The sequence below is a fragment of the Crocodylus porosus genome, unplaced genomic scaffold (assembly GCF_001723895.1).
Source record: "Crocodylus porosus isolate Cpor-Errol unplaced genomic scaffold, CroPor_comp1, whole genome shotgun sequence".
In the NCBI taxonomy this organism is placed as follows: Eukaryota; Metazoa; Chordata; order Crocodylia; family Crocodylidae; genus Crocodylus; species Crocodylus porosus.
Genome location: NW_017728912.1, coordinates 12,877,920 through 12,901,549, shown reverse-complemented (window position 1 = coordinate 12,901,549; position 23,630 = coordinate 12,877,920). Strand labels below are relative to the sequence as shown.

The 23,630-nt window shown below is 40.0% G+C and overlaps 1 protein-coding gene across 2 annotated transcripts in view; it reads right to left on the bottom strand.

The window, feature by feature from the left end:
• Positions 1-413: 413 nt before the first annotated feature.
• Positions 414-23,630, bottom strand: part of SEC24D (SEC24 homolog D, COPII coat complex component) — a 91,186-nt gene continuing 67,969 nt past the window's right edge. For both annotated transcript variants that reach the window (XM_019534047.1, XM_019534048.1), the window contains 12 exons: positions 20,473-20,664; positions 18,391-18,484; positions 15,807-15,923; positions 14,502-14,672; positions 12,757-12,853; positions 11,869-12,014; positions 8,650-8,788; positions 8,143-8,261; positions 4,758-4,937; positions 3,572-3,763; positions 2,658-2,747; positions 414-1,894 (listed from right to left, as the gene is read on the bottom strand). In XM_019534047.1, the coding sequence (XP_019389592.1) occupies positions 1,754-1,894; positions 2,658-2,747; positions 3,572-3,763; positions 4,758-4,937; positions 8,143-8,261; positions 8,650-8,788; positions 11,869-12,014; positions 12,757-12,853; positions 14,502-14,672; positions 15,807-15,923; positions 18,391-18,484; positions 20,473-20,664 (1,678 nt within the window). In that variant the 3' untranslated portion in view covers positions 414-1,753. The remainder of the gene's footprint in view (positions 1,895-2,657; positions 2,748-3,571; positions 3,764-4,757; positions 4,938-8,142; positions 8,262-8,649; positions 8,789-11,868; positions 12,015-12,756; positions 12,854-14,501; positions 14,673-15,806; positions 15,924-18,390; positions 18,485-20,472; positions 20,665-23,630) is intronic.

Below are 23,630 nucleotides of genomic sequence, written 5' to 3'. Positions count from 1 at the left end.
TTTAGCTCAAACTTGTATTGTAAATTCCTCTTAAGTTGTGGACATTGACTGTCATTTTTGATTAACACAGCTACATTTTCATTGCAAATAAAAACCTGTTCTTATTAAGCCAAATTAATTATTGTGCCAAAGACAAGAGAGTTGTACCCACTTCTGCTAGCAATGATTTAGCTCAGTAAGAGTGCGTCTACACATCGCTGTATGGTGATGTTGCTATTGTGCTGTGCTTTAGTATTTCCTTTTGGAAGGTGATCACTATGTCGCCACAGCGTGCTGTACGGCAATGTAGCACATCAGTACGTCACTGTATGGTCATGTGTAGATGCGCCCTAAGAGACTAGCCTATAACTAGTATAGATATACAGCAAAAGCAAGATAACTCATTACTGTTTACTACAGTCCTTTCCCTTCTCTTGTACATTCTATGATACAAGCTTGGTTATGCATACCCCCACAGGATGATGCACAGCCAAACAGACAGGCCCAACTGTAGACAGAAACTTTTTTCTGTGCCCTGGACCAGCCACATACTGGTATCTGTGGCATCTTAAAAAAAAAAAAAAAAAAAAATCAATGGAAAAGGATAATCTGAGCCCAGCCATCCCCACAAGATAGCAAGACCTGCACTGACACAAAGGATGCTCTGGTCAATCCCCCATCAAGTCTCTGCAAAGTCAAGATGTACTTTAATTAGTATAGTCCCACAGTGAACCCTTCTTGTAAAGTAGTTCAAAGTCTTGTGTGGGTTGTTTTCAGATCAGGGCTGGAATAAAGCTAGTCTATATAAAACAAGACATGCCTAGTACTGATCTGCACCTGGTTAAAACAGAGGTAGTTCTGTGCAGCACCCTTTGTTTCTGATAGCACTGTAATTTGCAGGGAAGAGAAATCCATGCTATTTATCAGCAGACCAGAGTGGGATTTGAGGGCTTTTCCATAGCAGGGTCACATGCCTGAACAGTTTGCTCTGTTTTGTACATGAAAGGTGAGACCGACATTAGTTTTCATTTTCTTTTGTAGAAGTAGTTTAGTTATAACCCCATACCTGTCAAGAAGAGAAACCATGAAGTATTTCATGTGTATTTTATAACTTACTAGTAAGCAAGTGTTGAAAATGGTCCCAAATGATTAACACTGTTATATGCTGACAAGTATGAAAGGAGCAGGCTACTATAAAAACACTTTAAATATTATTGCAAATTTGATATTTAAATGTTTTGGTTTTGTTAGAAAAACTCAGCGTGTTTGGTGGAGTTTGGTTAATAACCTTTTTTATGGTGGAGACTTTTGCCTGGTATTTTCTTGGTTATCATACAATTTATATGAATAACAAATAATGAACACTAACGTTCTGTTAAACTATCTATTTATCTTGATATTTAGGAAATGCAAACCATAAGCTTTAAGCTTGGTAGTTTGAAAGTTCACAATTACAAACAGACCCTTTTGAAAAGAACAGTAAAGCCCCTCCCAAAGATTTTATACCTGAGCGAAAATGTCCTAGTCTACATATTAATAGGTAAACTTGATACTCCAAGAGTGAGCATTAGTGTCTGAAATCAGAAACTGTACAAAGTAGCATAGGAAAAGCTTGGTAAAACACTATTTGGAGTTAGGCCCAGATCCTCAAGGGTATTTGAAATTGATGGGAAATTATGTACTTGCATACCTTTAAGGATCTGGACTTTAGTCACCAAGCAGAAGGTCCCTCTTACTAATAAAAAGGATATTTATCAGAATATATTCAATTCCTTCAGTTGAGCAGCTGACAGATCTCTCTATGGACACAACACAGGAAGTCCACATAAGAAGCTCCTCCATAAATACTTTTGTCTTCCACCAGGAATTGTCGGAAAAGCATCTCTGGCTGTTCTCGTTGCTTCACTATTATTAGCTAGAAGGAGAGAGAGCAATTATTCAAGATATTCTGAGGGTATTGTTTGCCTTGTGGCTGTTACACATTCAAATGATGTGCCATGTTCACTGCTAGCTGTAGCAGAGCAGACCCTTCACCATGATGATTATTTTTGTTATGCTCATGGCTAGTTGTTTTGGTATGAGCAGTGTCAAATCGATGGATGCAGAAGTAAAGACAGATGCAGCATTAGTATCCATTTGAAAAATCTGGCCCTAAATTATCTTGCTTAGGTGTTCAGTTTAAAAGCCAGAGCATAATAAAATACCAGTGATTTTTAATTACTTGACATAAATTATGCAAGATTTACTATCATTATCACTACAGGGATGATTTTTACAAGAGCTCAGCATTTGCCTAATTCTGCTCCCTTCAAATCAATAGTAAAATGGCCACAAACAAATGCTGAATGCTTTTGAAAATTTTACCTACAGCAGGAGATCTGGAATTCCTTGCTCAAAGAACATTAATTTCAAGTAATCAAGTGAAGATGCTCACACTGATTCAAAAAGGGATCTATCCACCTTCCATTTCCAGAGCCCACTGAAGCTAATAGGGGCATCTTGCAGATACAAGGGCCTTTGCAGAGGGCTCTTTTTGAAACAGTGGGATTATTAAAACAACTTAAAATATCCCATCAAATCTAATAATGCACAAATAGCATTGATGCATGAGGAATCCACATGGACTTGCTGAGTTACTTAGTGTCTATCTTAAACTCATTTTAAATTTAATCTCCTACCTTCATGGAGTAAGGCTTTTGGCTCTGGCTATACTTCATTATTGATCTGAGCTTCTTAGAATATGGATTGTCCAATTCAGGCAGCTGTGTCTGTTAGAATGAAAGGTGATGAATGACCGTATGAGAAAACACTTCTACCAGTAGAAGAGTTGATGCAAATATTAGGGATTAACAGTATGAGTCATGTATTTTTTTTGACAATATTAATTTTCCCAAGCTTTACAGAATCATTTTGGCAGGTTGTGAAGGATGTAAGCCAGCTTCTACAGGTCTCATTCCAAAAACGAAAATGTACGAATGTCCTTCACAAAAGAAAAGGCCACAGGTACACTCATTTTCATGTGCATCTGTCTGGAAATGTATTTTATGGGAAACTCACCATGGGGGAATAGTGCATGGAAACTGCATGCAAAACCATCACATTCACTAAAAGATAAGCTGAAGACTGTGTTAGTTCTGTCATGCTAAACTATGATATGTGGGCTTTCAGTGTGTGTCCAGGCAGGCTGTTTCATAAGTTATCCTATCCAAATGCAGGGAGAGTCTATCATCCACTGGAATGGATTTGATTAGCAAATTTCAGGAACATTTTTCAAATGCAGTCACAAGTATGCACTGTGAAAAATTCAGTCCGTTGGCTCTGAACAATTCATACTTCCCTCATTTTTTATTTCTGCTTTTTGATTGGTCACCCACAATTGTTTCTGCTCCCAGGCTGTATAACCAGGTCAGGGAAACAAGATGGAATCTAAACAAACCGTATGCATCCCTCGTTTTAGTTCAAGTCAGGATTGAAGTGGTGATGCTTCAGCTCCACTCATGTTTGTCTGGAAACTCACTTCCAAAATTAAGGATGACTATTTATTTAGGATTCAAGTACATTGTATCTCTAGTTTCACCCCAAATGTACTCACAGCTTCGGTGCTGATATGTGCAAAGGACGGTACATTAAAGATGCCTTGAATAACCTCAGGTGGGGCACTGACTCCAAGCCACAAGAACATATTTAAGCCATTTGCCAGGAAGAACACTCCTCCTTCAGACAGACGCTCCTCTGAGCAACGGACTGAGGTGGGGAAAGCATCACTTTTTACATCCATGTTGTGCTGTAGAGAGATAGAAATAACATGGGAGTTTAGGTCTGTTTAGTGCAGTTATATTTAGTAAGTGCCATATAAAAAGTTTCAAGTTGTCTTGTTAATATGCAGTCAGGTGTTGAAAGTAACTCCTCAAGAAAAAAAAATAATTTTAAGATAACATTATTCAATGTCAACAATTCCTTCCCAATGAGCACAATTTACAGACTAGGATAATCAACCTGCATTCTTTCTAGCTTGTCTTACATTGAGTAGGATTCTCTAGTCCAGTGGTATGCTGTTATTTATATCTCTACTACACCACAGGCTTCAAAACATTCTTATTTATGTATGTGCACTGCTGTTGGCTTGGAATAACTGAGACCTAATCTATAATAAATTTTCTAGTTTTCATCAAAACACGAAGTTAATTATCTAATTCTCTTTCTGAAGCACAGAACTACCAAACATTGACTGTTCATTATTTAAGTGGAACTGAAGTCTCTCAGAAAGTCAACCCAGTACTTCTCACTACCCCTAATTAAGCAACTTTTTAGAATTCAAATTAAACAGTTAATCAGTGAAGTTAAAGTTAACATCCTTCCATGTGAATAAGAATCAAGGAAATAACATTTGGCAAACAAGGTAGTACCATTATCAATATGATACTGCACACAGTAACTGCAACTCATCTTCAGCAAACTAAACATTTGAGGCAAAGTGTGTGAGTGTATCTCGTATATACAGACGGGTATAAATTGCCATTTCACTGTTCTCGTGTAGGTATTTCTTTCAGCCATTCTAACTTTCAAAAACTTAAAAATCAGTAGATCCATTGGAGACTACCCAGCAATGATAAGAAACACCTAGCTTACCAATATAAAAGCTAATTACTGTTCAAGGAACCCTGTGCACATATGCATTTACATGGATGTTTAAAATAAATGCTGCATATCTAACACATGCCTCTGTTTGACTGAAAAGTTCTAAAACTAACATTTCCACACTCCTGGTGTATACTTACAATTGGCAAAAGCTGTGGATAGAAAAACAGCTGTGTGTTGGCTACATCCATAGACATGATTAGTTGCCTATGGTAAGCTCTTTCATCTGTTGGAATTTCTGGTCTGCCAACTAGGACACAACTTTTTAACAAACAATTCATATATACTGGCAGCACCTTCATTGCATCAGGAAGGATGAGCTGAAACACAGAAGGAAATGTTGTTATTTCTTAAATCCCAACTGTTAGCAAACCTGGATGTTCGGCTTCTGAACAAACCAAGTTCTTTGCCGTGTCACCAAACCCCCCAGCTGGTCACAAAGAGGCAACTCAGGACTATTAGTAACAGCTGTTTGCAAGAAGCCTCAAAGGGCAAATAAACACTTAGAATGAGTAATTCAACCCTGAAAAGCTCAAACAGAAGTTACTTCATTTTTTGTGCCCAGTTCTGCAAGGAAACTTGTAGAAAAAAATGAGATGAACAAGAAACAGTCCAGCAGGTAAAGGGGGAACATGCATTACCTCAGTCTCAGACACAGTTAGCCACATCATGTGACTTTTGGCGTGCTCACTGTATGAAACAAGGTAAGTGCTCAGAATAAAAGTCTGTTGTAAATTATATTCAAGACAGTTAATGCTAAACGTGTCTGACAATAATATTTTCTTCATGCATTAACGGGCAGTGAACTGCCGAAGCTCAACAAATGCTTTAAACAATTACAACTACTGTAAGTTGTACACCAGCATTTTAACTAAATGCTATTTCAAGGAAGGAAATATAAACTTAAAAGTTTTTTAATTCTGAGATGTTATGAGAAAATCCCCTCTTTTTCAGATGGGGAAACTGAGGTGCACAAGTAGGGACTTGTTTGAAGTCACCTAGCAAGCCACAGAGCCTATGTTCCCCGTGAGTTGCCATGCTGGTGCCTTCCCCATTGAACTACACTGGTGATACAGCTATCCTGAAGCTACCATTACAGGGCAAAACCATTAAAAAAGAAAGACAAATGCAAACACAAACTCAAGTATGTCTTGCAAAATCACCATTTTATTCCTGGATTATTTCTTGAGTGATGCTCAATCAGACAACTAACTGCTCTGAGGCAAAGAAATAGAGGTCTTAAATTTGCCAATTTTTTAGCAATCTTCTGACTTTAAGAGCTAAATAAAGTGTGCAAAAGAGCTGTGTGTGCATGGAATGTTAATACAACTTAGATGAGGACTTTGTACCACACCCCACAATTGATGATTTCTTTGGCTGGTGAATTCTGAGAGGAAAACCGCCATGGAAGTACAAAGAGCTGATTTTCTCAGGGCTTAGTACAAAGGGAAATCAACATGGAAGTACAAAGAGCTGATTTTCTCAGGGTTCAGTATTTATCCTATACCAGGGCTTTAATTGCAGGCATTAAAAAAAAGATCTAATGAAAAAGGAACACACAACAACATCCTAAAAGATTAATTAGGTTTTTGCACAGTGATATTTCTGTTGCCACTGTGTTTCCTTCCTGCATATGCCGTGCTGTACTCCTGCCATTGGAACTGAGTTAATGGTTACTATCCTGAAGGAGGAAGGAAGGATGATCCAAAAGTTAGGGCACTGCCTGGGATTCTCTGCTCCACCACAGACTTCCTGCGTGAGCTTGGGCAAATCACTTGGGCCCAGATCTATAAATGGACGTAAGGATCTACACTCAGCATAACATTTAGGTACCCAACTCAGGAAGTGGAATTTACAAGTTAGGTTAGTCTAAGTTCCCCATACAGTGCATGGGGAAGGTAAGGTACCTCAGTGGGATTCACAACAGCCAGTACAGTGAGACAGAAAATGAACAGCCCTGAAGAGAGACATGTCTGAAATCCTCTAGTCAATTGGTATTCATGGGGTGAAAGTCCCTCCCTGAGCTCAGGCACCTACATTGTTTTTTTTTGACAAAATGAATGGCTGACTCCAAATCTGTTGTTCAAAGCATAGGTAGTGGCACCCAACATTTAAGTAACAGCCTACTGATTAAGGGACCTACTCAGGAAGTGGGGGACCTGGATAATATGCTCTCCTCAGCTAAAGGAAAACACACAACATTCATCACACAGTAAAAGCCCTCTGTACCAGGCTAGAGAAAAGCCTGGGAGTAGCATTCTGGAAATAGTCAGACTTGCTAATAAGTTCAGTGTCATGTACAAAAATCTCTTTAATATTAAGCCAAAAAGATCCTGAACAGAAATCAGCTATACCTGCTGTCTTAAGTACCTAGTTAATAGTGAAAGAGAGGCCTGGAAACAATTTATATTTCAAGAAAGAGAAAAAGCAGAAAACCTACATTTTAATGTTTCCAGAACTGAGATCCAACCAGATTACAGAATTTAACTCTGTATCCAATAATGACTTTTGCCAAATATCAAACTATTACTCAGCAAAAAGAGACTTAAAGCCTATCTGTGGTAAACTACCCTGAATGACTGACCCAGACATACGTTAAAGATATTCTGAATATGTAAGAGTGGGAGTATAACATTTTTGAATACGGGAGAATATGAAAGGAAGAAGGAGTCTCTGAACCAAGAAAGATTTTAAAGTGCTAAGAGTGAGTAAACATGTACAGCTATCTCTAACTTGAAAATTAATTAGGATTTTTTTTAATTTTGGTCCTTTGTTGACAAACTGCCCCCTCCCCAAAAAGAACACCTGTGAAAAATGTACATTTAGAAGCAAACTGAGGTTACTTGATGAATATGCTAGTCAAATAAGACTGTGCTTCTGTTTAAAATATAGTTAACAACTTTCAAAATGTAACTGAAAGAAGCAAGCTTATGTAAAGTGACATATGGGTATGATTAGCTGTGTTTTAAATTCAAGTATGGCCAAAAAAGGATTCTTCTCTGAATCACGGGCACTGAATATATCAGTTTCTTCACTGGCAAAATAATTGCCATGGTTTTAACAACAGAGATAGCAAAAAGAAAAATGTATTGGGTTTTCAGTCTTCTCAGTTCTTACCACCTTTAAATGCAACTGATTCCTACAATATTGAACTACAGTGCAGTCTTATTATAAACAAGCCTCATGGGACAGGGAGATAAGTTCATAAGAAAATGAGTCAATGTGCTGCATCATCATAATGAGAAAAATTGGTTCCTGCTGTTGGGCTTGTTAAAAACATGAGTCTGTTAAAATAAAGTTGTAATGTATAACCACTTCCAGCTTTTTCTCATTTAAAGACGTGTTTACAATGTTCTTAAAAATGAAAGAGTAAAGAAGAAAAAACATATTTACAGAATACTGAAAGGAAATTAAACAATGCCCGGGAATTTTCATTTGGGGCACTGCTAAGGTTGCAATACTGATGATTAGGCATCTCCTGTGCAAACGCAGACAGGGAAGATTTTCCTTGGACTCTTATCTCACCTGGCTTACTGCAGATGGGCTGGCACAGTTCTTTCTGTAACATGCCAGCATGTGAGCAGTCTGATTCATCAGAATCTCCCTGACAGTCTTCAATGGCTGGGTAAGAATGGCTTTGAAAGCTGTGATTAAAAAAACAACAACAGGTCAACTCCAGACTGATTAGACAAAAACCTTTTGTCTGTACAGGGCCATATTTTACCTTAATGTATATACACATGCAGTTGTCATTGTGAATTTGAATCACAGCTGCCTCCAAAGAACTGAGCTGGTTGCTGGGAATCTAGATCTTTATAATAGATATTCATTTCATTCAGAAAACCAGCACACCATCTTCTATTTCCAACATGATTAGAAGTCTCTGATCTGGGAGATCTCAGATATACCATACTGAAGTTACCAGTATTGTGCATTACACACCAGAGTAATACCAGTAAGTTGTAAAGTGCTATTCTCTTCTATGAAAAGATGTCTTTCTAAAACAAAGAAAACTGTAGTTCCTGATTTTACCTGATTTAGCAAAGAAGTTTATAAGAGCATCTGTCTCACAGCTCTTGTAGACATCAGCTAACTGGGAACTACAGTTTAAGCCAATATTATGTATACGGAGTCGTCTTTGTCCACTTATGGTTGTGTAAAGCACAGCACACTGTAATGATAAAAAATATCCCAGTTTGCACAAGAGTTAACAAAATTACAGTTTAAAATAAAGAGATGACTTTCAACATGCAACAGACAAATAATTTGTATGGAAAATACATTTGGACTATGAAGCCAGGCAAGCAGCATTCACCAGATACTAGTGAGCTCTACAAATAATTTCCACATTTTCTCATGCAAGTATATATGAACCCATCACATAAGGTAAAATTAAGCCATTAGAACTGGAGTATTAAAGAGTCCACTACTTTCATGACTGCACAGACAGATAACAATTTGAAAAAAAAAGTGAAAACTAGCAGTTACTTTTTTAAAGTCATAAGGTCTCTAATTGTTTAATTTCTGAAAAAAAGTTTGTTAAAAATATTTCAATGAGTGAATATAAATAAAAGTACTTCATGCAATAGGCAGGAAGCGTTCTGACAAATACTCAACATACTCCCCTGATTCTGTCATCACATGGCAAAAACAAGGAAAAGGCAGAAAAAGAATCAAAGGAAAAAAAGCAGCAGGCAGAAAATTATCTTGAAGAATTAAATTGTTCTTTTTAAGCATTATATAACTTTAACTATTTTGATTTATAGCACTGTAATGGGATTGTATTTTGTTTAAATTCAGTGCTAATATTTGGGGAAACTGGTATGGCAAAAAAGAGGAAATCCTGTTCTCGGTTCCTATCCACCAACATGTTATTTGCACTATGTTAGTCTCACACATAGTATTTTATTTATATCGTTGCCTGGATAGTTATGGGCCTGATCCAAAGCTCACTGAAACAAATTGAGAGACTCCCATTGAGATTTCTGGGTGTGGATCAGCCATTTTATGAACATTTCCCATTTTAACCCATTTGAAATGGAGAAGTAAATGTACAAGGAGCAGGTACTGTATATATCCAGTGTCAATGTTATACCATATCTCTCTAGGAAATGACTTCATATATACCAAAGCTAATTGTGTTTTATGGGGCTGTGTTCACCCAAGAATTAACTACTAAGTCATGAATAATATTTCTAGGAGCGTGACAACAGTAAATCAGAACAAGAGTAACAGTTTAGCTAATTTTCTGGCTTAGCTTTAAAAACTTAAAAGCTATTACACTTTTGGTGATTAAAGGAAGTAATGAGTAAAGGGTAATTTCCCACCATCTGATATTGTTTGGGATACATCTTTCGTAAGGAATAGATATTCACAAACATCTCTAATAAGTGTAAGGCAGCAAAATCTAAATCCAAATTTCCCAGAATATTCATTGATAGGTTTCTGGGAATATATATTTTGGACTGAAAGTGTAAGCAGAGATTGCCTCAGCCTTGGACAGCAAGGTCACTACCATTAGATGTTTAATTATTTGTTCCTTCCTGGGGACAGAGTTATCCACAGATCCAGACAGGGAGGGAACCCTGTGATTCCAGAGAATGGACTTTCCTCTAGCTTCACAGAACTCCTCCCATAGGGGCTCACCAGGCTGCTACTACTTCTGAGGTTAACTCAGATGCGAGGGGATAGGGTTGAGTGGAAAGAATACATGGTCTCAGCTAGGAGCTCCTCCCTCCATGCAACAACCCTCAACTTACAGACGCAAAAGCAACTCGTACTACTACCCATATCCTCAGAACCACACTGTGTGGGGGTTTCAAAGTCATATTGGCCAGGGTCACTAATAAGCTGGTTCACTGAATTGTTTTTATATTTATCTTCCCTTTATTTTGACTCAATATTAACACAATGGCCTTTCTAGGATAGCAGCACGAGTTAGCTAAGCAATGATTGCCTGCACAGGGTTATGTGCCTGAAGAGTAATACACATGTAGTTATTTATTATTCATTAAAACCTGCCCCTATCCTTCAGTGCAGGGGCAGGCAATTATTTTGGGTGGAGGGCCGCCTACCCAGTTTTGGCAAGCTGTTGAGGGCTGCATGGGTAGCTCCACCCCTTGACAGGTGCCCTTTCCCCCAGTCACCATCTTGGGACCCATGCCTCAGGGCCAGCACCGGTGGGGCCCAGAGCAGGGTGCAGGCTGGCAGGGGTCTGCGGAACCAGGCTGAGCTGTACGAGCAGGGAGAGGGGGAGCTGGCCCAGCTCCACAGAGTGCCCCCTGCCGGCCAGGACCCTGTACTCCTGCTACCCTGCTCTGGGCCCCGTCGGTGCTGGCTCCAGGACACTGGTGCAGGCCCCATGCTCCCACCTGACTCCTGCACCCGCTCACTCCCAGTGCCGCCCTAGCCCCATGGTACAGGCAGGGGGCAGTGTGCAGCCCTGACCCCGTGCTCACCAGCAGGGAAGGAGCTAGTACAGAGCGCAGGGAAAAGCAGCCCATCCCCCGCCCCGTGGACGGTGCTTCCTGCTGCAGCTGTTCCCAGCCCGCCCGAGGCTGTCCTGAGCAGGCACAGGCAGCCCCACGTGGGCTGCAAGTGGCTGCAGTGTGTGGCACCGGCCACAGGGCGGGCGACGGTCTGCTTTTCCCATGCTCAGCACCAGCTTGTAACCCACCCCTGCTGCTAGCTTGGGCCCCGTTCCAGCTCCAGACTTGCCCATTGCGGCTGCGCCACAATGGAAGCAGCTGCTCGGTACGGAGGAAAGCGGCCCTCCAGTTGCTGCACCAGGCAGTGTTTGCCACCGCCACCTCTGTGCTGCCCAGCCCACGAGCTCTGCCCTTCCCCCTGAGTTTCCCACACTGGTCCAGCCACGAGGAGCCACATGGTCGCAGGCCAGAAGCCCCTGCTGGGGCTTCCAGCAGGGCTGGGCAGGCCCTGCTGTTCCAGGAGCCTGCCAGGGCTTCCCCTGGGTCCTACTGCTCCTGGCTCCTGTCATTTTCGACAGGAACCAAGGACAGATAAATATTAATTTTCTAAATCTTTTAGGGGTCCCGTGGCCTCACAGGCCAGATCTGGCCCACAGGCCATATTTTGCCCACCTCTGCTTTGGTGTTAATAAAGTAGCATAAAGACTATGTAAGCAACGCGGCTATGGATCAAGGGACTCCCATCCCAGGGGCAAAAATTATTTTATTATTACTTCATAACAGTTCATTGTTTAATGAAACATTATGGATTTAAAGGTGTCACCTGAATTAAAGCACCAGTGTCTTCATTCAGTTTGTCATCATGCTTGAATTCCACAGTTACTGCTTTGTTACAGTCTATTGCTGCCATTTCTACATCTGTTGTGTTATTCATGTAAATGCCACCAAAAAAGTCTGTGGCTCTGAAACCTACAGACAGTGAAAAAAATGACATTAGTATTTGCAAAGGTTGAATACAGTGGCCTGGCTTTGCGACTGCTTGTTTGCTGTTGGTCAATATGCTTCATTGGGTTTGAGAAGAAATAATTGTTTCACCATTCTCAGGACTTCTGGCCTTAACATCTGGGGGCCCCAGAAGTCATGGCAGATGCCATTTCTGGTTTCCCTGCCAAAAGGAGGGGTGGCAACAGAAGAACCTTTTCCCTTCAGGAAGTAGAGCTAGAAGAATAGAAAGGTTGTCTATAAGAGGCAAAGTTGGTGCCAAACTACAAAGCCATGAAGGTGTTTGAACCCATCTGAATATCTGTATTTGCCTCTAATGCTGCTCCTGCAATACTTGAATTTGAAAAAATAAGGTTTTCAGAAGCTACAAGTTTTCATTAAGCAAAGGATTTTACAAACTATGGTCAAAATGGTGTGGACTACAGCTGGCACACATGCTTTACATAAAATCCAAGGTACCTCTCTAAATGAGCAGAATCTGTATTTGTGTAGGCAAAATAAACTGCACATCAGATTCCTACATATCTGTATTTTCTTCTACTTTCTGTAGAAGCTTGCCTACAGTTATCTCTAAACATGAAACATAAGAAAAATATTATGGACAAAACTTCTGACTTTTTGTTATTTAAAATCTGAGTGCTAGGATTGTTGCGATACAAAAACTGGAGAAATGCACTCATTCATTTTCATTCCAAAAGAGTATTATTACCTGTACTTGTGCGAACCCGCATGATAGCATCAAATCCTGTTCTTTTTTCTATGTCCTTCCTAAGATCGCTAAGGAACTGGGGACTGTCGGAATGTACCTAAAACATACAAGCACAGAACAAAGAAAGCTAAAGTCCGCCACTGGATGGCAGCAAAACAGTAAAAAATAAATAAATAAAGGCCCAAGATCTTTCATGTCTGTTTATGGATATTTAAATACGAAACATTTGCCTTTTTATATGTTGTCTATTGCTTTTCCTTAAATAAGCCTACAACAATGTTTGACACGTCTCATTTAAACAGCAGTCAGCAGCAATCACCCTTCAGTTTTGGATTTTTAGGACTCCTCTTCTCTGAAACCATGCCTGTAGGGTATTCCACTGAATAACACTAAGCATGCCTACATGTATGCTTTACTACACAAAAGACTAATTTGTTAATGCACAGTAGTGTCACCATTTACACATGTACTGCAATTTGGGTGCAGTAGATTAAATTTACTCCAGTGTGGGATAGTCCTGTCACACACAGGTCCTATCCTATGCTGCAGTAATTTACTGCACTTAAACACATGTAGGTGACATTGGGATTCGTTTACTGTGTCTGAAATTGTACCAGTTTATTCTGCTGCATTAATTGCACACGTAGATAGATACACCCACTGAGTTGCTGTAGGCTGTGTAGGATTTTAAGGTTCCAGCTAGGATTGTTTTTTTCCCCAATCTCTTGATTGATTGGTCAGAAAATGCATATGTAGATAAATCAGAGTGAAAAGGAAGCTTCCTCTTCTTTGTATGCAACTGTATGGCATCCTTTTGAAAGGACATGTGATGTTTGCACACTAAAGTAAGGGAGTGAAGAAGAGGCACAGCTAATGCCCAAGTGACCCAATAGAAAACTGACAGTTACAACGAAAATGATTTTTTTTGTGATTCACTAATTCCACATTTTATAAATATTACAAAGCCACAGACAGTGAACTTCAGCGCTGTGATACCAGCCTGCCTTTATTATTTCAGCCCTCCTTACAAGTTTCAAAAGGGACCAGATTTATGAAGATATTCAGGCACTTTAAGATTCAAACAGGCATTTACTGGGATTTACACAAGGTCCTATAATGAATGCTATATGCCCAGTATGACTGAGAAGGATGTCTAAAACAGGTACTGCACCAGTGTCCATTACTAGACACCTCAATATTTTTGCAAAAAGTCTTGATGTACTACTTGCAGTCTACTAGAAGAAAAATCTCGCATTAAATACTAAACTCCACCCACAAACTTACCAATTTCACTGCAATGTAGGGAAATAAAGGTCATTAAGGATTGTATGGGGGTCCTCTCTGCATTCTCTCTATATGGTATCACACTTAGGCCCTGAATATTTTTGGTCTTGTTATAATTAGATATTACACAAATCTTTTTGAACAACTGCTTAGATTCTCTTTTTTTCCTTTTGGCTACAAGCATTTCTATCTCTGATGTTCATCAGAGGATGATGAAGCAATAGGTCAATGGACTTAAGAGAATTCAGTTGAAGACAGCCGCCAGCTTGTTTCAGAGAAAGAAGATGCGTTTGACTTGAGCTAGACTTCCAAATGTGCATTCTGTCTGTTCAACAGAGTGCAAAGATAAATCCTCCCCAGCCTATTTTTACAATAGGCTTGGAGACCAATCTTTAAAATGGAAACAAAATGGTAATTTCTTGGTTGCTACTCTGAGCAGCAAGCGATGTCTTAGCACTTACCTGGAAATTGTTGTACTTGTACAGAGTTCCTCCTGTGTACATTGTGACAAGACCCATGGAGGCTATATCCACATACTGGTTCGGGAACAGGAACAGATTCACACAGCAGCCATTAGCTACACAATCTCTAGCCAGAGTCTCATAAAAATTTACCTGGGGCTGGAAAAGTGTCTGTGGAAAATTTTTAAAAAGTTACGGTAATTTCTCTTGGATCTTTACATACATATATGAACCTAAAAAATGCCTATTATTAGCCATTTCTAGCCATTAGACTAACATCCAGGACTCCACTAGTGGCAAAGGCAGCTACAGAGGTAGAAGAGGAAAAAACTTAAATACATGCATTGTTTATGAGTGAAACAGGGAGGACCTGCACTAACCAATGTAGGGAATAGCTCCAGTTGTATCAGATGCCATTTGCATGGCTCTTGTGGAGAGGAGGTCGTGCTGGAAGATGTGGCTGCATAAGAATTGGACAGAGACACTCGGGCTGATATGGGCAAGTCTGGGGCAATGGAGGGAGAAACAGGGCTGGAAACTGGTCATGGAAGCATGAAGGGAATTTCAGAAGTCATGATTTGCAACAAGTGGGCAAGGTGGTATTGGAAGGTATTCTGCAGACGCTCCAGTTTCGCTGCTCTGCTTCTTGATGCCAGTGTTATAGCCCAGCAAGCCTGAGGTGATGCTCTTGCACTCTACTCCCATAAGTAAGAAAAAGGATATGGAGGCCTTCTTATGTTAGTGCTCAGTGCATTCTCCGTATGTTGCTCGGCAATATGCCTCACAAGGGGAAGTGGAACTCTCTGCAGGTCCAAGCCTACCTGACTTCATCGAGCCAGGACTTGGGATGCTTCAGATCCACTGTGCACAACAGGATTATGCTGGGGTGTGCCCTGGGCAAAGATGAGCCCCAAGTTCAACTTCCAAGGTAAACAACTTTCTCACGCGTGATCAAAAACACTGCCAGCTGCTACTGACTCAGCACAAAAAGGCAGTGATTCCCTTTCTAAGTTTTTAATAAAAGCACCAAACCAACAGCATAGCCAAGAGTTTTTGCTAACTGAGTGGCTTTTGCAACTGGGTGGGTTTCATCTGCTGGTCAACAGAGGCAGTTTCATCTGCTGGTGAACACAGGGGCAGCATTAGGGCGACACTATTTCATTCTCAATGCAACGCACTTAGGGAACAACTTTATAAAAGCAACAAGCCACTAGTGAAATTTAACCGATTCTGAAGAAATTCAACAGAATAGAAATCATAGCAGTTTTCTTTCCAATTAATTTAAAAACTCTAAGTAGAAAATACCTTCTCTTTATCTGTATTGACTAGTTTTTTGTCATCTCTGTTTTTCAGTTTCCCTGGTGCTTCAGCAGTCGGCAATGATGAATGGAAGATAAACAGCTTTCCAGCACATTCTGCTGCCTGTTTCAAAGACACAGTAATGACCTTTTATTCTGCTGCTGATATAAACAGTGGAGCCTAATTTTCATACATTTTAGTGTCTCAAATGCCAGTGTAAACTTTCTCTAAATCCTCATAAGCTAAATACTCCATCTGTTTAGAGACTGAACTCTTCATGGCACTGAAATCCCCAGAAGAAAGTCGCTGGGAATTTAATATCCATAAATAGCTTAATCTAACAGATATGTTGGGTCCTGGTGTTGCAATTTCCACATAAGAATCTAAAGTTTCAAAAGAAGAATTAACAATATGTATACCAGAGTTCACTCATGCCATGTTTTATGCTTGTGAGTTAAATAAAAACACTAATGTAATATCAATGTAAAGGAAAGCAATAAAGATTTAAATAAGTAGACTAGACACATTAGAATATATATAACTATGTTTTAAAAAAACCTAAAGTATCCAACTCAAACAGATAAAGCACTGTTATATTTATATAAAATTGTATTTATATCTAATTTGTATATATATTATATACACCCACCCACATACATACATATACACACACACACATATATATTGTATGTGGGTGTATATAATGTGTGTGTGTATATAATGTAGATACAAATTAGATGTAAATATAATAAATATATATAATTAACATTTAAATATAAAAAATATATTTCTATATCAAAAGACAATAAAATTTCTGTGGAGGGATATCCAAAGGTATGCTACAGTATTAAACTGAACAGCTCCTTCACACAATTAGATTTTTTCCCACCAAGGGATGTAGTAATAAAGCCATATTGGAGATTCCATTTTTTACTTAAAATTTAAAAAATGACAGGAGACTTTAGTATATGTCAACAACTTCCAACCCTGCCAAATGAAGTCCTCTGTTCTCAAAAGCAATGCCACAAAATACAAGTTTTCCCTAATACTGCCCTACTTTTAATAGACATTCCATTACACAACTGGTAAGTCAAGATTCATTAAATTTTTCAACCTTCTACTGATACTGGGAACTGGAGTCTTTTGTCACATTTATTACTGCAGTTTGTTTAGAGATAAAAGAACCTCATTTTAAAAAGACACATTGGTGTAACTGTACACCCAATTTATATTTGCAATTCCTGTGAGTATGCATGCAAATTGGGTTACTGTGTATTTTACAGAATTAATGTTTTTTAGCAGAATGTTAAGAGGAACATCTTTAATATCATGTACCTACTTATTACATTATTAATTAGAAAAACTTTTTACTTTAGAGTCACTTTTGGTTGAAGTTGTTCTAAGCTGAATGTATGTTAAATAGTTTTAAAAAATATGGATTCAAAATTCATCCCAAATCATCTGTATGTTACTTATTTTGTTGTTTTTAGACTGGAATGATTCTCATGTGAATGTGTCCTGTTCCAATTTAAAATCTTTCTGAAGCTCAGCTGCTACTAGGCAACTATTTTTCACAGGTTGGTATCTTGGCCATGTTGTTTGTTTTTGCATAATGTCAAAGGAATTTGTACAGTTGTGGCAATTTCCATTTTTGCAAAAGGAAAGTTAAGCAGTATCAGAATAACGGGACCTAATAGACGAATGAATTTACGTTACAGGCATCTTCTGTTACACATACATAATGATACAAAACAACAGCTATTTAAAGAAAAAGTTGGAAAATCCTCTAGATTTTAATACAACCATATTATCAAGCTGGAAGTTTTGTATCTTACTAACATAAATCTCATAGGCAATCAAACTGTATTTTAAACCACCAGTTGCTGCTCTCTGCTGCTGTAGATGTTACAGTGCAGTGGGATGGCATTTTTTTTAAACTGGCAGTGTTCCATAGAAATTTGGGCACTTCAGCAGGGATGTTCCAGGCACATGGGGATGCACTCGGGGTACATTTTGATCAGCGAATATACATCTATATTCAGGCTGTGAACATTTGATTAAGGGGAAAAACTAGCTACCCATTGCATGGCTACAGAAGTCAGACGGGATACAATTCTACATGGAAAAGAAAGTAGGCAGAAGCTGAGTTTTGGAGAGGACTACTAGACACTGCAATGATGCCTCTAACATGCAGTACAATCACCAACGTTAGATGACAGCGATTGCCCAGAGTACCCCGTAAATTATTGGAATTAAATAAACCTCACTGCTGCTTAACAATCAGAGAGAAAAAATCCTGATCCTGCCTTCCCTGAAGCATCAAATTGACTTAGAACAGGCAACAAGATCTGTGTTTTCCTTCAGTAAGCAAAATCTAAAAACAGATGTTAGGCACATCAGTGACTACAGTAGTTCAAAGGTGCTGCTAGAATAATGGAATGGATGTACTGGAAACTATCAACGGTTTCTTCTCGTTTCCCACTGTAATTTGCAGGAGAACTTGGCACAGTCTTTAGAAAACAATTTATGCAGCTTATCAAAACCTGCCCTAATAAAGACTTTGTTCTCTTAGACAGAGGAACATTCTAACCTTCAGTGCTTCCATGCCAGCCAGGATAACAGGAGCAAAGACAGTCTCACTCTCATTAGTGTCTGCAAACATCTCTGGAATCTGGTCCAACAAGCTGTGAAAGAGGAAAAGGATCAGTGTTCCATCTAAGTAGTTAGAGTACTTTTGATAATCCTAAAAATCTGTAACATACTAAGCCTATTCACACAAGAATTTACTTTAAATGAAATTAAAAAAAAATTTTTTAAAGGAATTTCAATGATGCTAGCTAGCAGTTGTGTCTAGGCAGTATAAAACACTGTGAGTTAAATTTCACAACGTTCATGTTTTTATATTTAAGTAATTAAAAAAGACCTATGCTAAGGAGCAAACAACACTGAAATTAAAACATACATATTGTCTAAAATTTTGGGAGTAAACTGTATTCTTTAAGGGGTTTTGAATTACAAGCCCATGTCTCAGCATGTTGCATGGATGTTACATGTGCAAAGTGCTACACAATATTTCCACCCTTCTTCCCTTTATTGTATAAGAAACATCCACTTGGTGTTTTGTCTCAGAACTGAAAAACTAGGAAAGAGCTTTCTAACTGGTTGCTGGTTCCCAAGATTCATATAAAAGAGCTTATTTGAAGATAGCGATGTCTCCAATTACGAGATTACTGGTTCATGCATTGGAGAAATCATGATTTGTTGCAAGCCATAATGAAGAACATTCACATTCAATTAGTATTCAAGTATGCTAGCAAAGGATGTGAAGGGTAGCAGATCCTCAAGAAATCCATTTCTAAGCACTTGGAGAAGAAGAAGGTGATAAGGAGCAGTCAGCATGGATTTACCAAGGGCAAGTCATGCCTGACCAACCTGATCGCCTTGTATGATGAGACGATTGGCTCTTCAGATGTGGGGAGACAAGTGGATAGGGTATACCTTGATTTTGGCAAGGCTTTTGATATGGACTCCCACAACATTCTAACAGACAAGCTAAGGAAGTACAGGCTGAATGAATGGACTGTAAGGTGGACAGAAAACTGGCTAAAGCATCAGGCTTAGAGGGTAATAATCAATGGCTTGATGTTTAGTTGGCAGCCAATATCAAGTGGACTGCCCCAGGGATCGGTCCTGGGGCCGGTTTTGTTCAATGTCTTCATCAACAACTTGGAAGATGGGATAAAGTGCACCCTCAGCAAGCTTGCAAATGACATCAAGCTGGGGGAGTAGTAGATACATGGGAGGGTAGGGCTAGGATTCAGAGAGACCTAGACAAATTGGAGGATTGGGCCAAAAGGAATCTCATAAGGTTCAACAAAGACAAGTGCAAAGTCCTGCACTTAGGACGGAACAATCCCATGCGCCGGTACAGGCTGGGGGCCAACTGGTTGGGCAGTAGCTCTGCAGAAAAGGACCTGGGGGTTATGGCAGACAATAAGCTGAACATGAGCCAACAGTGTGTCCTTGTTGCCAAGAAGGCTAACAGCATACTGGGCTGTATTGGTAGGAGTGTTGCCAGCAGATCAAGGGAAGTGATTAGATTATTCCCCTCTAATTCAGCACCAGTGAGGCCACATCTGGAGTACTGTGTCCAGTTTTGGTCCCCCCTACAGAAAGGATGTGGACAAATTTGACAGAGTCCAGTAGAGGGCAACAAAATGGTGAGGGGGCTGGGGCACGTGACTTCTGAGGAGAGGCTGAGGGAACTGGGCTTATTTAGTCTAGAGAAGGGAAGACAGAAGGGATTTAACAGCAGCCTTCAATGACCTGAAGTGGGGTCCCAAAGAAGATGTAGCTAGACTGTTCTCAGTGGTGTCAGATTATAAAACAAGGAACAATGGTCTCAAATTGCAGCAAGGGAAGTGTAGGTTAGATATCATGAAGAATTTTCTCACTATGAGGGTAGTTAGCACTGGAATAGGTTACCCAGAGAGGTTGTGGGATTTCCATCCTTGACAGTTTTTAAGACCCAGCCAGACAAAGCTTTGGCTGGGATGATGTAGTTGGGAATGGTCCTGCATTTAGCAGGGAGTTGGAATAGATGATCTCCTGAGGTCCCTTCCAACCCTGATTTTCTATGATTTTATGATTCTATGTATCATGTATTCCTTACTTGCTAATGACAGATCGTGATTCCTGAAAGTTGACAAGGAAGCCATCCAACAATGGAACGAAGACTTCTCCAACATCTGATACTACCATCATCTGAGGCTGTGCTAGGTTGCTCTTTACATTAAAGAAATGGAGGACTTTGTTATAAGTAACGAAACCAACTCGAATAGGTGAGGCCTCTTCTTGCTCTTCTCTGTAAAAAAACAAAAAACAAAACAACTGGAAATAATCTTGAAACACTGGCTTGGCAATAAAAAAAGAGTTCTTTCAAATGGGAGGATGCTTTTAGATTATATCTGTGCTGTAGACCAGAAAGCAAACAACAAACATTTAGAGGAAATGACCTAATCTTAACCTTATGTCTAGTAAATACAATCTTGACTTTATGTCTAGTAAATACAGTTTAACAGCTGCAAACATTTTTTTTAAATATCTATCCCAACAGGTATGCATCTCATCTAAAGGACAAATATTCTCTAAATCAGAAAATTGAAGACAGTACACTGAGACCCAACTAGTTGGGAAATGTGTTTTATTTGGAACAGATCCATAAATGTAGCGACTGATGGCTATGGGAAACAGTCATTCTGTTGAGCGGGTATGGTATATCTTCTGCTTATTTCATGACTTGATGAATCCAACTCATGCTGCTTTGTCTATTTGCATCTTTTCAGTACATACAGTTTCCAAAATAAGGTGAATGATAAAAACTAGGGCCATTTTATTCACCTTTTAAAACAAATTACTTACCACAGAGAGCAGAAATTATGAGGCAATCAACACATTTAAAGTAAAATGTATCCGTCAAGATACAATAAGTAGATTTTGCACATTCCTCATTTTAACTCAAATTGATTCACTAATTTACAAAGGTTAATCGAAAGGTAATCACTCACAATGGGTTTTCCAGCCATTAATGTAAGTTTGTAATGTTCTAATCAACTAAAACATGATTATTAACATTTAAGTATTAAACCTGTGCATTTTAAAACCTGCTTATCTTCACAATCCACAAACCTGGCACTCAGTTTTAAAGCACCAAACTGAAGCATGCCACCATTTTAAACTTTAAATGTTAATTTGCAACTGAACATCTTTGGCCAGGAAGGGACTGTCCGGCCTCTCCACGAGCAGAGAGAGAGAAATCATTTCATTTGGCTGAGTATGGTTCTCCAGGTGTAGGTCTCCACAGTCTGAAAACTAGTGATGCCCACACACAGGTTGGGTGGAAAGTACCCTCATGGGGACCTTGGAGAGGCCTTCATTTTGTGCTGGCCCAGTGTACAAGGGCAAAATCCTCCTTGCTTCAAACACTTCTGAAGCTTTTCCATGCAAAGCTGACACTTGCAAGCTGACATTGGCACCCATGGAGGACAACTGGAGACCCTCTAGGTTAAAATATGTGGAGAATGTGGCACAGGAGACTACAGACCTCCTAATCAGGAACAAGAGCTTGACTAGGAATTCACCAGGGAACTGGCAGAGGCTGCATGCTCTTGGTACACGGCTGTCATGGAAGACTTCAACTATCCAGACATCTCATGGGAAAAGCACTTGACCAAATCCAAATGGTCACAAAGCTTCCTCACGAGTGTGGATGAGCTCTACCTGATTCAAGAAGTCAGGCCAACAAGAGGTAAAGCGCTGCTGGACCTGATACTGGCCAAAAGGGATGATCTAGTCAGTGACCTAAGAATCAGAGGAAAGCTGGGAGACAGTGACTATGAGCTAATCACTTTTACTATCCATCACAAAGCTGGTAAGTCAGTCAGCAATGAAGAAGTCCTCGACTTTAGGAAAGCTGACTTTGATAAGCACAGGAGGCATACTGTCGAGTCCCTAAGGGGCCAAGACTTGACAGAGAGGGGAATCCAAGATGAGTGGCTGTTCCTTAAGGGAGTGATCCTGAAAGCACAAGGGATGGTCATCCCATCTCAGAAGAAAAGTAGCAAGAGTGCACAGCAACCCCCTTGGATCAGCAGGGAACTCGAGGACCTCCTATGGCTAAAGAGAGAGGCTTATAAAGGATGGAAGACAGGACTCACTACTAAGGAGGAGTATTCTGCACTGGTCCGTACCTGTAGGGAACAAACCAGGAAAGTCAAGGCTACTACTGAATTCCAACTGGCTACACGTATAATGGACAATAAAAAGTCCTTTTTCAGATTATGTGGAGAGTTGGAAAAAAAGCAAGGGCAACATTGGACCCCTGCTAAACCAAATAGGAAAACTGACAACCGACACCCAGGAAAAAGCCAACTTGGTTAATGGGTACTTTGCGTCAGTTTTTTATCAACCCAAATGGACCACTCTGCCTAACATGATGAGGGACAGCCAGGGTGAGGGTGAATTTATACTCAACATCAGTGTAGACCTTGTAAAGGAACAAATTGAGAGGCTGGACACTTTCAAGTCAGCTGGTTCTGACAGATTGCACCCCAGAGTACTTAAGGAGCTGGCAAGCATCATAGCCCAGCAACTGGCAAGGATATCTGAGAACTCCTGGTGCTCAGGTGAAGTACCTGAAGATTGGAAGAAGGCCAATGTAGTGCCTATCTTTAAGAAAGTGAGGAAAGTAGATCCAGGAAACTACAGGCTAATCAGCTTGACCTCAATCCCTGGGAAGATTTTGGAAAAAATTATCAAACAGACCATTCCTGACAAGCTGGCTAATGGCAACATCCTGAGGGATAGCCAGCACGGGTTTGTTGCGGTTAGGTCTTGCTTGACCAATCTCATTTCCTTCTATGACCAGGTGACACATAAATAGCGATACCTTGCTCCTGGCAGAGTTTTTCTGGAGACAGTGGAGTCTGTAATGGTGCCCTAGAAAGAATAGCAGCTGTCTGTAACTCTATTCTCAGGATGCGTACTATATTGTAGGTGAATTTCAGCATTCTGAGGCATAATGGTGGTTGCACCGAGGAGAAAGCTGAACTCTTTAACCAATTCTTCATGTCCGTTTTCTTGTGCAGGGACTGGGACTTCCCCGCTGTGATGCCAGATGGACTCGAGCGGAACGCCTCCAGACCTCAGATCGGGGAGGACCGGGTTAGAGAGCTTCTAGAGGGGCTGGACATCTTCAAGTCAGCGGGTCCAGATGCTCTCCACCCCAGGGTGTTGAGGGAGCTAGCTGGGGTTATTGCAGGGCCCTTGGCA